At 47.2% G+C, this 16176-nt stretch overlaps 2 protein-coding genes across 6 annotated transcripts in view; one reads left to right on the top strand and one right to left on the bottom strand.

Moving 5' to 3' along the window:
- LRR1 (leucine rich repeat protein 1) overlaps positions 1-11913 on the bottom strand; it is an 87862-nt gene extending 75949 nt beyond the window's left edge. For 2 of the 5 annotated variants that reach the window (XM_085871450.1, XM_085871448.1), the window contains exon 1: positions 11004-11170. The gene's annotated coding sequence lies outside the window, so the exon portion shown is untranslated. Of the gene's footprint in view, positions 1-11003; positions 11172-11271; positions 11291-11710 lie in introns of those variants that run through there. The other 3 variants (XM_085871446.1, XM_085871447.1, XM_085871445.1) reach the window with 3 other exon arrangements.
- On the top strand, positions 11721-13628 carry LOC147033260 (retinol dehydrogenase 14-like). Its single transcript, XM_085871451.1, has 2 exons — positions 11721-11962; positions 12801-13628. The coding sequence occupies exons 1-2, from the start codon at positions 11736-11738 to the stop codon at positions 13546-13548; spliced, it is 975 nt and encodes a 324-aa protein (XP_085727577.1). The 5' UTR covers positions 11721-11735; the 3' UTR covers positions 13549-13628.
- Positions 13629-16176: the final 2548 nt, after the last annotated feature.

The raw sequence follows: 16176 nt of genomic DNA, 5'->3' as shown, positions 1-16176 counted from the left end.
GCCGCTGATGCAGTGTCCCCCTTACCAGCACACTGGTACTCACTTTGCCGATCTCGGAAAGATGACAGGCTGAGTCAACCTCCTGGTGTATTTTAATTCAGCAGCCAACGGGGCTTGAACTCAGGACCCGAGGATCCAAAGCCACCACCTTAACCACGAAGCCAACACCAGGCTTATAGTTTGGAGGACTAACCCTCATCTACATACTCATTAAATAAAAAAAACTTAGTTATTTTATAACTCGGTTTACGCAGTTCTTCAGCTAAAATGTAGGGTCGGTAGGTCGAAATATAAATATAAATTATATATTTTTATGATTTTTTTTTTCAGATGTTCCATGGAAAAGACAAGGGTAGGTGGGGGGGTGGGGGGGGAATATAAATCCCAGACCAGGAGGATCTAAGAAAACATTGAAGATGGAAAACCATTCAAATGCAGGATGCCATTGTTCACTGTATCATCTGATGTGAAAAACAATAAAGAAGGATTAAAACTTGTTTTTACAATATAGTCTGGCATGTTTTTCTTAGAGGAACCTGTTGGATCATCAAACAAATGGAAACAATGCTGAGAAAATTACTGTCCAAGTCGTAGATGTGTGCGTGCACAGCAGTGCATAGTGCTGGGTATGATTTAAAAAAGGTGTCTACACGCTCAAAACGGTCAATCAGAGCCATAACCAGCTTAGTTTTCAGTGGGCATCTGATCGTACCGTCTCCCCATCCCCATGAGCACATCAAAGGCTGATTTCTGGTCCGTTGAAGGCTGAATATCAGCATCTCGCAGGGAAATTTTGACGTACTTGGCACCAAAATTTTTCAATATGAACAGCGGTGTATAACTTTCAATGGAAACAAAATCGACACGATCGAGAGTAGCGTGCGAATCATCCCTGCTGCTGCACTGAATTGATGCAATAGTTTGGCCAGAATATTCGTCGTCAAGATGTTGCGTGATTAAATCACCAATGCAGTCACTCAAATTTATACCGCTGACATACTTCTTAACAACTCATGGCTCGCACACTTCCTCTCCTGTCACAGTCAGCGTGTGGCCCTATATGGAGTTCTTTCATCCCCTCTTCCTGTCCAGGCTGGAGTTCCTCAAGGTAGCGTTCTGGGCACTGTTCTTTTTCTGGTTTTCATCAATGATCTCTCCGACTCTCTGGAAAATCCTCTATATCTCTTTGCTGATGACTCCACCCTCTGCCGTACCATTGGTCATCCCTCAGACCAGCAAGCAGCAGCTTCTTTGCTATCTGCAGATCTGGATAAAATCAAACTGGTCCAACACGTGGAACATGTCTTTCAATCCGTACAAATCTCACACTCTCACCATGTCTCTTCGAAAGGACCGTTTAGAAAATCCACTTTCTCAACAATCCTCTGGAAGAAGTCCTTTCTTTCAAGCTTCTGGGTCTCACTATCTGCTATGAGCTTTCCTGGGAAAGCCACATTTCAAACCTTGCCTCCAAAGCCAGTCGCCGACTGGGAATCCTCCGTCGAGCAAAGTCCTTCATTAGACCACCTGAGCTCCTGACCACTTACAAAGCTTTTGTCCGTAGCCTGATGGAGTACTGCTCTCCACTCTGGGCTGGTGCTCCTGCCTCCCACCTTTCTCGGCTTCACGCTGTAGAAACCAAGGCATTTCGGATCATTGGCATCTCCCGCAACGAGGCTGAGTCTTTGGGCCTCTCACTCATTCACCGCAGGTTGGTTGGTGGTCTTTCTGTCTTCTACTGTCTCCTCTCCAGCCTCGCCCCCCCCCAGCTCTCTCTGCGATTTGTCCCCACCACATTTCCGCAGGGCGCTCAAGGTCCACCAACAACCTCCTTCTGGTAAAACTACCAAAATCACGAATCACTGCTCACCTTCACTCTTTCATTCCTCTTTTTTCCCACCTTTGGAATAAACTCCCTCACTCTATTCATTCCCATTCTTCCCTCCAGGCCTTCAAAACAGCTGTTCACCACAATCTCTTATCATCCCCCATTCAAAACCTCGATAATCCACCCAAGCCCACCTCCTTCAAATTCCCTGCTTTCCTTCCTGAAAGTCCCTGTAATGTCCATCTTCTATTCCCCATCCCATCCCTCTCCCTTCCACAGATCTCCCAATGTCTCTGTTCCCCACTGTTTTGTCCTTCCCACTCCCTCCTCTCTTGTCTCATGTCCCCCATGATGTGCGTTGTGTGTTAGCTCTCACACGAGCCTCGACAAGGTAAAGAAAATAAAACAAACAAACAAAAAAACAATAATCACTTTCGCCCCAGAAACAACAGTCAATCTGAACCACGCAGGCTACTGCTCAGACGCCATGACTGAAGACCACTGCGCAGCTCGGTTAAAGGTGACTCAGCATTTTGGCGCGCACGCACGAAATTATATTTTGAAAATAAATGCCGACGTTTACATTTTGGATTTTGAAACTTTTGCACCTTTGACAGAAAATGTATCTATCTACAATTCCAGCTGTGTGTGTGTGTGTGTGTGTGTGTGTGTGTGTGTGTGTGTGTGTGTGTGTGTGTGTGTGTGACCGCTGTTTCTCGACAACCGCCGGTCCGATGTAATTGAAACTTGCCAGGTATATTGTTGGGGCCCTGAGGATGTGCCTTTTCAAGGTTTGATATTAATCAGACAAGTGCTTCCCAAGTTATGGCCATTTATTTACCAAACCAATGACAATACACGTTGTTGCGTGGGCGTGGCCGATGGGGGAAGGGAAGCTCAGCCGCGTTCCCCATACGGGTTACAACGTACGGGCTTCTGGAGAGTGATGACTTCGTGTATTCTAATAATTTCTAGATTTCTTATGCGCATTTATTGATAAACACAATGCCACAAGTTATGATCGTTTTCAGATGAGACTGTGCATAAATTTCAGTAACATCAGAGTGCTGGTAAGCTCCGAACCAGGAAGTAATTTTTTTCTCTCTTCTCTTTTTGTTTTTCCTTGCGAGGACATTGCGAAAAGGCAAAATACGTTGGCGCTAATTGAATAATTGGCCATTAAAACCTAAATTGCGAATAATCGTAACTGTGATATGTGAACTTCCGCGCCACGCACGTACGGGCACGCGAGAGCGAAGAAATGGCCTGTGTGGTTGTTGTTTGTTGATCGCGGTTTGAATATTTATTTATAATTTTTTTTTTTTTTTTTTTACGGGCACGTACTAGAAATATAAAAGGCTAAAAATGTGTTTTATATTTATATTTCATTTCGGCAAATATACTGTCGGCGGATCCGTAAACCAAGTTATAAAATAACTAAGGCCTTAGCACATTTGTCACTCTTTTAACAATTTCATCATTTTATGGCAGCAAGCCACCTGAGTAAACGGCACTCAGTAGTACACATACCTCTGCCAGGCTGAACACTTCCCATTTTGTATCTCACCGATAGGCCGGATATGGATCTGAACTACAATTTAAATTGGCTTGTTCTTGTCACCTATCCAACTCTTGTCCCAAGTTTCGCCTGAATCAGTCCACAACTTTTTTGTGATTTGTGATATACTGCACAGTTTATAGTTTTTGGCCCCATCTCTCAATGGTGAAGAATCTTCTTCTTCTTCTTTTGGCTGCTCCCGTTAGGGGTCGCCACAGCGGATCATCAGTTATGATCCATATACTGATTTGGCACAGGTTTTACGCCGGATGCCCTTCCTGACGCAACCCTGGTCGCCTCTTACGACACAGGGAATAAGGATTGGGTTTCGCCATGATTCCGGGCTGCCCTTCACCCTCTCATAGCGTGGCCCAGTGCAGAGCGTCCATCCTCAAGCGATCCTCCAACCCAAGCCTCCAACTAGCCGGATTACAGGCGCACGCCACTACGCCCGGTTCTCAATGGTGAAGAATCACTTAGAAAAAAAAAATATATATATATATATACACACACACACACACACACACACACACACACACACACACACACACACACACACACACACACACACACACACACACACACACACACACACACACACACACACACACACACACACAAGCTGAGAAGCGACGATGGTTTGCGGTACATTATTGAACAATGCCACGATAGGTACAATTGAGTTAGTGGAAGCTTTTGAGGAAGCCCTAACGTAAAAACCTATCTCTTCCGTCAAAATTAACCAAATCAAATCGGATTTTTAACCTCCGCCATCGAAGATTACTGTTTTCACCCCTTTCTGTTTGTTTGTGAACAGTATTACGGAAAAACTCCTTGACGGATTTCGACGAAACTTGGTGGGGGGATTAGGTATGGTCCAAGGATCATGCCATTAGATTTTGGACTTGGTCCAAAATGCAATATGGCCACTGTGGTGGGCATTTTGAAAAAAATATTTGAATTTTTTTGTTTTTGCATTTCTACATGTTATAAGTGATTTCCAACAACAAAAAAAAAAAAAACATGCCAAAATTATAATTGCGGCTGATTTTGGAATTTCAGGTGGATATACCCACGTAAAATAAATTTCTGTCTCAAGGAATCTAGTTATGACGAATGAATTGAGTATGTCAAAGTTAAAAGTAAAAGGGAAAGTTGCAAACTATAACTCTGTGAGCACTGTTGACGTCAAATTGAATGAATAGGATATCAGGTTCACTTGAGTGACATAGCAGTATTGGCGGCGGAGGTTTTGCACTCTACCGAGTGCTCCCCCTCTAGTTTATATGTTGTACTTATGGACATTATGCACAGCTTCTAGGAAATGAAATTGCGAGGAAAAAAAAAAAAAAAAGAGGAAAAAAACCCAAAAATAACTAAAAAGTTCAAGTGGGCGTGGCTCCGCCCACAAGGGGCGTGGGATGCTTCTCATACAAAAAAAGACAACTTGACCATGATATCGAGCTTGTGTCCAAGTTTCATCAAGATCGCATCAAACGTCACGGAGCTGGGTCATTCCATGTCAAATCATCAAAGAATCTGCCGTCATCTCTCAGATTTTTGTAAAACTTTGGGAACCAATTGGGACCCATGAAAAACGGCAAGAACTCAAATATTTTTGCCAACAGCCTCTTAATTAGTGAGATACAGACTAACGAACGTTGGACTAATTAGCACGACGTCGCGAATTCAAATGGCCATATCTCTAAAAGTATAACACCCAGAGAGCTGGTTTTGATGTCATTTTAAAGGTATTTTCATGTCCTATGAATTTGTGTGGGCAACATTTTCCTACCTCCAACCGCAAACAAGTTATCACAAAATATAAACTTCAATCGTGAATCCCCCAAAAATGTATCCTTCAAATTTCCTCAAATTCATCCCAGAGGTACCTTATGATGTCATGAAGCTTCCACATAAATTTTGTGATGGGCACTCCAATAGTTTCTGAGATATGAGCAATAATGTACATGTACGTATGGCATATAGGTTCGAAAATCAGCATTTGTAATGTATTATACAATCAATAAGTGAGTTCAAGTAAACAGTGTTCACTAACCTGACTTAGGCTTTCAATTTCCTCTTCAATGCAGCAACAGCAGCACTTGTTTCTTCCCCTCAGGCCCAGTTGAAAATGAAAGTATATGATACTTCAAAGCAATTGATGATCTTTCCCTGTGTTCCCTGTCATGGCTAGGTTAGAATGATTGTATAATACATTACAAATGCTGATTTTCGAACCTATATGCCATATGTACATGTACATTATTGCTCATATCTCAGAAACTATTGGAGTGCCCATCACAAAATTTATGTGGAAGCTTCTTGACATCATAAGGTACCTCTGGGATGAATTTGAGGAAATTTGAAGGATACATTTTTGGGGGATTCACGATTGAAGTTTATATTTTGTGATAACTTTTTTGTGGTTGGAGGTAGGAAAATGTTGCCCACACAAATTCATAGGGCATGAAAATACCTTTAAAATGACATCAAAACCAGCTCTCTGGGTGTTATACTTTTAGAGATATGGCCATTTGAATTCGCGACGTCGTGCTAATTAGTCCAAAGTTCGTTAGTCTGTATCTCACTAATTAAGAGGCTGTTGGCAAAAATATTTGAGTTCTTGCCGTTTTTCATGGGTCCCAATTGGTTCCCAAAGTTTTCCAAAAATCTGAGAGATGACGGCAGATTCTTTGACGATTTGACATGGAATGACCCAGCTATGCTCTGGAGAGAGTCACAAACAGACAGACACACAGACACAACAAAAATCGTGGTCACTGCTGGCGCCCACGAACCAATATATCATATCCAGATTTGGATCTTCTCGAAAAAGGGCACGCGGTGGAGCACATACCTCCATCACATAATGCCTGATCCGCGAGAACATCTTCTTCTTCTTTTGGCTAGCTCCCGTTAGGGGTCGCCACAGCGGATCAACCGTCTCCATCTCGCTCTATCCTCCACATCTTCCATTGCCTGATCCGCGAGAACATATCTGGCCGAATACATTTTTCAGATATCGTGCTATATATCGTTTTTGGCCCCATCTCTCTCAATGGTGAAGAATCACTTAAAAAAATTCTAGTCGTCGGATCCAGATCCGGATCTTCACCAAAATCTAATCAGTTCATCCTTGTCCCACACCCAACCTGCCCCCAAAAACTTCCTCTGAATTCGTTCATAACTTTTTGAGATATCCTGCTCACATACATACATACATACATACATACATACATACATACATACAAACAAACAAACAAAACAGGGGTGAAAACGTAACCTCCGTCCAGCTTCGGTGGTGGAGGAAATAATTCAATATGATCTAGTCCCATTGAAAGAAAAGCCACCATCAGGTGTATCACCTTTGCTGATCCAGAAATGATCAAATGCTGGAACAATAAACGTCTTTCAATCCTGGTAACTCTCAAATCACCCTGTTGCTCATGAATGATCCATTAAACTAATCCACCTAGTCCTACATCCATTTCCATGCTAAGCTACTGGAAGAAGATCAGTCATTTGACCTTCTCGACTTTACCATTAGTCATGACCTCTCCTGGGATGACCATCATCGCAAAGCTGGCCTCCAAAGTCAGCCAGCCGCACTTCGGGCATCCTCCATCGATCCAAGTCTCTCCTTGAAATATGAGCTCCACAGTCCACAAGGGCGTCGTCCTTAACTCAGTGTGCTGCTCTCCACTTTGGGCTGGGACTCCAGCATCACAATATTGTTGTGAGCCGGGGTTCGGTGGCGATAAACGACCACTAGGTGGAGCAGTGGAGTCGTCTCCCACCGAACACCCGGAATTTAGGTCGTACTCTCGGATAAGTCCGAAGGTCACAGGTCCCTTAGCGGACCGTGGTCGCCAATATGTCGACGGGGTGGGGTAGGGTTAATTGCCCAATTTCAATATACCTGAGTACCCACGTCGTCCAACTAAGGGGAAAAACCACACCCTCGGCAGACTCTGTCCGGACCGAGTCGCACGTACCGACTCGGATCCGGCATAACCGAGCGGAGTTACCAGAGCCGCGCCGTTCCCAATGACAACTTAAGGCACCAACGGCCTCACTATTTCTCAATACGCACCTTGGAGGGTCAATGAAAGAAAGGACAGAAAACGAGCTGGTACATTCAACACGGGGGTTTATTTATAAACAATAATCAGGGAGGGGAGCACACAAAGAGCAGAGTTATCCGAATAAGAAATGTAATTTACAAGGAACGAAAAGCACTTCGCAGTTTCTACTTACAGACGGGGGCCATGGACACGGACACACACACACACACACACACACACACACACACACACACACACACACACACACACACACACACACACACACACACACACACACACACACACACACACACACACACACACACACACACACACACACGAAATGGACCCCGTGGGTCTATTTCGGTCCTCAGACCAGGAGAGAAAGGCGAGCTGGGAGACCAGAGCCTGGCCGGGGTACCTGTCCCACCTTGTGCGGTCACACCGGCCCGAACCACCACGGTGGGACCCGAACCCACGACCTTGGCGTTGTCAGCACCAAGACTGCAGACCGCTCAACCACGACCACAGACTGTGCCACAATCACTCCTCTATCGCGACCACCGACCACTCCTCTATCACGACCACCGACCACTCCTCTATCACGACCACCGACCACTCCTCTATCACGACCACTGACCACTCCTCTATCGCGACCACCGACCACTCCTCTATCACGACCACCGACCACTCCTCTATCACGACCACTGACCACTCCTCTATCGCGACCACCGACCACTCCTCTATCGCGACCACCGACCACTCCTCTATCACGACCACCGACCACTCCTCTATCACGACCACCGACCACTCCTCTATCGCGACCACTGACCACTCCTCTATCGCGACCACCGACCACTCCTCTATCGCGACCACCGACCACTCCTCTATCGCGACCACCGACCACTCCTCTATCGCGACCACCGACCACTCCTCTATCGCGACCACCGACCACTCCTCTATCGCGACCACCGACCACTCCTCTATCGCGACCACCGACCACTCCTCTATCGCGACCACCGACCACTCCTCTATCGCGACCACCGACCACTCCTCTATCGCGACCACCGACCACTCCTCTATCGCGACCACCGACCACTCCTCTATCGCGACCACCGACCACTCCTCTATCGCGACCACCGACCACTCCTCTATCGCGACCACCGACCACTCCTCTATCGCGACCACCGACCACTCCTCTATCGCGACCACCGACCACTCCTCTATCGCGACCACCGACCACTCCTCTATCGCGACCACCGACCACTCCTCTATCGCGACCACCGACCACTCCTCTATCGCGACCACCGACCACTCCTCTATCGCGACCACCGACCACTCCTCTATCGCGACCACCGACCACTCCTCTATCGCGACCACCGACCACTCCTCTATCGCGACCACCGACCACTCCTCTATCACGACCACCGACCACTCCTCTATCACGACCACCGACCACTCCTCTATCACGACCACCGACCACTCCTCTATCACGACCACCGACCACTCCTCTATCACGACCACCGACCACTCCTCTATCGCGACCACCGACCACTCCTCTATCGCGACCACCGACCACTCCTCTATCGCGACCACCGACCACTCCTCTATCGCGACCACCGACCACTCCTCTATCGCGACCACCGACCACTCCTCTATCGCGACCACCGACCACTCCTCTATCGCGACCACCGACCACTCCTCTATCGCTACCACCGACCACTCCTCTATCGCGACCACCGACCACTCCTCTATCGCGACCACCGACCACTCCTCTATCGCGACCACCGACCACTCCTCTATCGCGACCACCGACCACTCCTCTATCGCGACCACCGACCACTCCTCTATCGCTACCACCGACCACTCCTCTATCGCGACCACCGACCACTCCTCTATCACGACCACCGACCACTCCTCGATCACGACCACCGACCACTCCTCGATCACGACCACCGACCACTCCTCTATCACGACCACCGACCACTCCTCTATCGCGACCACCGACCACTCCTCTATCGCGACCACCGACCACTCCTCTATCGCGACCACCGACCACTCCTCTATCACGACCACCGACCACTCCTCTATCACGACCACCGACCACTCCTCTATCACGACCACCGACCACTCCTCGCTCGCGACCACCGACCACTCCTCTATCGCGACCACCGACCACTCCTCTATCGCGACCACCGACCACTCCTCTATCGCGACCACCGACCACTCCTCTATCGCGACCACTGACCACTCCTCTATCGCGACCACCGACCACTCCTCTATCACGACCACCGCCCACTCCTCTATCACGACCACCGACCACTCCTCTATCACGACCACCGACCACTCCTCTATCACGACCACCGACCACTCCTCTATCACGACCACCGACCACTCTATCGCGACCACTGACCACTCCTCTATCACGACCACCGACCACTCTATCGCGACCACTGACCACTCCTCTATCACGACCACCGACCACTCCTCTATCACGACCACCGACCAGTCCTCTATCACGACCACCGACCACTCCTCTATCACGACCACCGACCACTCCTCTATCACGACCACCGACCACTCCTCTATCACGACCACCGACCACTCTATCGCGACCACTGACCACTCCTCTATCACGACCACCGACCACTCTATCGCGCCCACCGACCACTCCTCTATCACGACCACCGACCACTCCTCTATCGCGACCACCGACCACTCCTCTATCGCGACCACTGACCACTCCTCTATCGCGACCACTGACCACTCCTCTATCGCGACCACCGACCACTCCTCTATCGCGACCACCGACCACTCCTCTATCACGACCACCGACCACTCCTCTATCACGACCACCGACCACTCCTCTATCGCGACCACTGACCACTCCTCTATCGCGACCACCGACCACTCCTCTATCGCGACCACCGACCACTCCTCTATCGCGACCACCGACCACTCCTCTATCGCGACCACCGACCACTCCTCTATCGCGACCACCGACCACTCCTCTATCGCGACCACCGACCACTCCTCTATCGCGACCACCGACCACTCCTCTATCGCGACCACCGACCACTCCTCTATCGCGACCACCGACCACTCCTCTATCGCGACCACCGACCACTCCTCTATCGCGACCACCGACCACTCCTCTATCGCGACCACCGACCACTCCTCTATCGCGACCACCGACCACTCCTCTATCGCGACCACCGACCACTCCTCTATCGCGACCACCGACCACTCCTCTATCGCGACCACCGACCACTCCTCTATCGCGACCACCGACCACTCCTCTATCACGACCACCGACCACTCCTCTATCACGACCACCGACCACTCCTCTATCACGACCACCGACCACTCCTCTATCACGACCACCGACCACTCCTCTATCACGACCACCGACCACTCCTCTATCACGACCACCGACCACTCCTCTATCACGACCACCGACCACTCTATCTCTTGAGGTGTGAGGGGTTTCTTTCTTCTCCTCTCGCCTCTTGGTTAAACTACCAGAATGCAGGCTGAGGGAACACCTCACCTCTTTTGTTCCTCGCTTCTCAAGTGCAGTATGTGGAACGGCCTTCCTCAGGATGTTCAGACCCAACCTTCGTCGAGGAGTCAAGGTCTTCAAGCAGGTGGTGCACCTCCGCGAACCGACAGAGCACGAATCAAATCGCCCGCCATGTTGGAAAAAAAAAAAAACACATCGCGTCACGTCAGGATTTTCATCAGTTCGTTTGTCAAAACAAATATTTGTTCTCTATTCGACAAATAACGGCGGTAATCCGAACAATAATATAAATTACTTGTTTCGTCAAGAAAAAATCTAACGCTGCTGACAAATTTTTGAGAAGAGGAAGAAGATGAAAAAAAATCAGAAGAAGAAGAAGAAGAAGAAGAAGTGGCTGAATCAATCACATAGAAAGACAACATGACGTGACGAGTGATAATGTTGGAAATATCATCGTATTATTATTATACTTATTATTTTTATCCTGTCGTAACTGAATTTATGTGATAAAAAGTTTCGAGTTCGAAAATTATTTTTACACCTTCACTCGAGGTGTGGATTAACATTATTTAGCGAGGATGTAACTCCACCTGCTCTTTTTTTTTTCTCTACACATCTTACAACTGCAACTCAGGCAAAAGACGTTATATTACGTCTGCATCCTAATAATAATAAATATTAATATAGGTAATTAAAATACCGCTAAAAACCAAGGACTCGCCAATCCTTCTCACCTCTTCCATGTGTACGTTGAGGTAAATGGCTCAGTTGCTTATCTGGGTGAGCGCTGGGACCGCAGCCGTCTGTCTGACTCGGGCGTTTCTCTCCTGGATTATGGGCGATCGGAATCCTCAGCAAGGAGTCCCGGGATCCGAAAGGACGATGCTGGGGCGGACGGTGCTGGTCACTGGAGCGAACTCGGGCATCGGACGAGCCACGGTGGTGGCGCTGGCCCGGCAGGGAGCGCGGGTGTTGCTCGCCTGCAGGTCCTGAGGGTTAAAACCACATGTTCGGGTGTTAAGTGGGTGGACCGGGTGTTAATGTCGGGCTGGGTTTGGTTAACAGGCTCAAGTGCAAAACACCACGTGTCCCATGTCGATGTTATTGCAGACTTCCTCCTCTTCTGAGGTGCTCTCCGATGACGTCAAGAATGACGTCATTCGAGGGGTGCCTGTGACGTAGTGCGCATGCGCCATTTTGGTTGGCAGGCGAAAGGGACAAAAGCTGAACAAGGGCAAGAAATTGGCGTAACCTTCCAATTGGAAAGCAGTAGGTCAGAGGTCAGAATAACGGGATGAAGGTCCTTCGATGAGGGTGAAGGGAAGTGAATACAACCAACATGGCGGCGCGCACGGCATTATGGGATATCTGAAAACCCCTCCATTGAAGGCAGAGTGCAGAGTGAAATACATGTCACTAGTTTGTGAGTCCTTTGGCACAACGAGAGTGGCCCAAGGGTTGACCGTCATCATCATTCCGTGGTTTAGTCTAAGGATTTCGCCAGGGTACCGGCACACAATGGCCTGCTCTTTGTGAAAGGCACCGACATGCCTCGTCACTTGTCCAATTCAACATCGACACGGTCACTCGTCGGGACAAAACACAACAGACAGACCCGTGTGTGACGCGTAGAGAAATGGGAGTTGCACGGATTAAAAAAATGTCCATCCGGAATGCGATATGAAAGTGCAACGATCCAGACAGACTGTCCTGGTATCAAGGGGTCACGCTTGTGTTTCAGCGTGGCATGACACCTCTCAACAAGAGGATACCCCCCCCCCCAAAGCAAACATGACCAACATGCTCTTCTTCTTATTCTTGCAGAGATAAGGATGCAGCAAACCAGGTCATTGAGGAGATTCGACAAGACATGCCCGATGCCAAGCTCGTCTTCAAACACCTTGACCTCGCTTCGATCTCTTCCATCCGCACCTTCTGCGACGAGGTGGTCCACGAGGAACCCAGGTTGGACGTCTTGGTGAATAACGCCGGCGTGTTCCGCTGTCCTTATGCCAAGACCGAAGAGGGCTTCGAGATGCAGTTTGGCGTCAACCATCTCGGCCACTTCTTGCTCACCAACCTGTTGCTTGACCTGCTCAAGCGCTCTGCACCAAGCCGTGTCGTCGTGGTCTCGTCTAAGCTCTACAAACGTGGACGCATCAACTTCGAGGACCTCAACAGCGAGAGGGACTATGATCCAGCATTTGCTTACGCGAGGAGCAAACTGGCAAACCTGATGTTTTGCCGGGAGCTCTCCAAGCGACTTGAAGGGACGGAGGTCACGGTCAATGCTTTGCATCCAGGCATGGTGCGTACAAACCTCGGTCGGCACGTAAACATCCCCCTGCTGGCACGTCCCCTCTTCCACCTCATTTCCTGGTCGTTGTTCCGCACACCAGAGGAGGGAGCTCGGACTGTGATATATTTGGCCAGCTCACCAGAAGTGCGAGGTCTCAGTGGGCTGTACTTTGGAGATTGCAAGCAGGAGGAGTTGCTTCCTATTGCCACCGACGATGCAGTGGCACGCAAGCTCTGGGAAGTTAGTGAGAATGTGGTTGGAATTGGTGAATGATGGTCTTTTTGCTTGGTGCTTTATTGCTTCAAATGTTTTGTTGAATCTCATGATGGATTGACTTAAAATTAACTCATGTCCAGGATTGTCAAGAGTTTATTTTTTTTTTTTCTTCCATTGTCACACTCTTAGCATCATAGGGTCCTCAACAACCTGGTTTTCAATGGAAGCAACAATGACCATAGTAGTAGAAACTGATCACATTGAGATTTTTGAATATTACACTCAAGTTAGAGAAATTATTATTATAACCTTGGGCAATCAAACAAAGTTGTCCAATGAGATGAACTGAGTGGATTGTAAAATTTTTGGTCATTCTTTTCGGCCGAGGCTCAACCCGTTTCCTCCTGGTACGTGGAACACCCTGCAACCCACGCCCGCAGAAAATGGATGTTTATTTTTTTTTGGAACGCCGGCCACATTTTCCATCCAATCATGAGAGAGTAAGTTTGTATGATTGTTGAAGCTGGGTCTTACCCTTACACACATTCCTTATTGAGTCAACTTAGTTGTGGGATGTCTTTGAAGGCCATAAAATACAGATTGATGGGTCTTTAATTTAGCGAAAAGGTGCACAGAGCTTCCTGCGGAAGCGCAAGCACATCTACACTTGCTGCGAGAGATGGTTTGAGCCGAAACTGAAAAAAAAATTTAATGGGACAAGGTAGGAATCTCAAATCAATTTCCTACAATTTTGCAGGAATTCCTGGGAAACTATTTACCAGGAAGAAATACTAGATTGGGCTCTGTTTGAAAGCTCTTCTCAGCCAAAGCTCGAGAAAATTAGGCTTGCGCCACCTCTAATCTCGATGATACGCGGCGTGTTTGCAATACTGGTGTGGCACAATCGACAACATCGAAGATAATGAGGCCGAAAATATTATGCTGAACTTTGTGTTGACCGGAATTGGCAGTAGAGTCCTTTTTCACATCATTCGCACAAGGGCCTCGGTCAGCGTTCCACAACATGGTCAAGGATGGTTGTGGACACCTATTACTGGTTTAGTGAGAGCAAATAACCTCAAAAAGTGTTCTGCTTTTAGTTTTAAATGTGAGAAGTGATTCCAAAACTGTGCTCAGAAGGGAATAGTGGGGAACTTTTAGGATAGTTGTTGTAATGTCTTGTAGATACCAATTTTATTGTTTTGGCGAGGGACTGATACGCTATAAAAGTACTCCATTGGTATATATATATATATATATATATATATATATATATATATATATATATATATATATATATATATATATATTAAATATATATATATATCTGTGTTGTGAAGTACAACTTAGGTATGTTAGGGTTAGGATTGGCTTTGAGCAGTGGGGCAGTTGAGCTGAAACAAAATGATGTGTGATGTGTTTTCCTCACTGTTGTGCAAGCAATCCACCATTCTCCAATGAAATGCTTTGCATCACCACAAGGGCGAAGAGGGGTGGGGGGGAGTCTGAAGTATTGCCTCTTTATAAAGGGCTTGTGGGATAGCCTAGAAGTAAAGATACTGCACTATGAACTGTCTCCCCTGTGTTTGAATCTCAGCTCAGCTTTAAACTGCCAACCTGGTGTTTCGCAGGCAGCACGAAGCATCAACATTCACCTTCACTCAGATGGATGTTCAACTGGTGTTGTCCCATCTGCCAGTATTAGTTGGTGAATGTTAAAGATCCCACGGTCTCTGTTTGAAAGTTTATCTCGGTAACAAATTACAAATTCCTGCTCTAACCTACTGAGGGAACTGCATCAAAGGCACAACCGCATCTTCAGCCAAGGATGCGACTCGCAGCCATGTGTGCTACATAACGAGAGGCCTCCCCCTCAACTGCTCCAGCTGTGGTGCACAGTTGGCACAGACCCACCTTCTTCCACACCCAACAAAAAGAAGACAGCTGTGCGGTTCAGTGGAACGCTCCAGCTCGCAAGCAAATAAACATTGTAGTTTGACAAATATTTTAGATCTTGAAACGAGAAAGCCGTCGGAGTCAAATATTGCTTTTCAAAAATGAAGGCACACACAACCGCTTAGCAAAGTTGCCCAGCAAGCAAGACGGGTTCAATACCATAGAGTGGCCACCAAGATACCACCATCCAGGATGGTGCAACCATCATCTGCTCGGTGTGAAGTGCCCTCCCAAAGAGATGGCATCATATGCCTTCCATAAGCAGAAGATGAGACCAAAGGTTTTATATTTTGAAACCACGACACTATTTTTGTTGATCGTTATCATTCTGAAGTTGAGCTCACACAGTTAGTATGAAATAACATTTTAGACATAAACCATACACGACTATTCATTACTCATTCTTCCCTCCAAATTTTCAAAAGGGTGAAATCCAAAAGTCATTAACATTTTAAAAAAATGCATTTTTGGCTCTGAAATATTTCATAGACATCAAATTTGGGTAAAAGTTGGTCTTCATACTCATCTTGGTAGGAGTCAACGTATTAAATAATAAAATAATTGATTGCATACATATTTTTTGAAAAAAATGATTTTTCTAAAAAAAAAAAAAAAAAAAAAAATGACATTTGACACGAAAAAAGCCTGTTTTTAGAAAGCTCAATTTTTTTTTTGAAAGCATCCCTCCAGTAAATTTTTGATTTGTAATGACAGATCATATCAGAAATA

Source organism: Eptatretus burgeri, chromosome 2 (assembly GCF_056783735.1).
Source record: "Eptatretus burgeri isolate ZD-2024b chromosome 2, Ebu_testis_v1, whole genome shotgun sequence".
Classification (NCBI taxonomy): Eukaryota; Metazoa; Chordata; class Myxini; order Myxiniformes; family Myxinidae; genus Eptatretus; species Eptatretus burgeri.
Note: the sequence above shows the minus strand (reverse complement) of the source record. Positions and strands in the feature narration are given on the sequence as shown.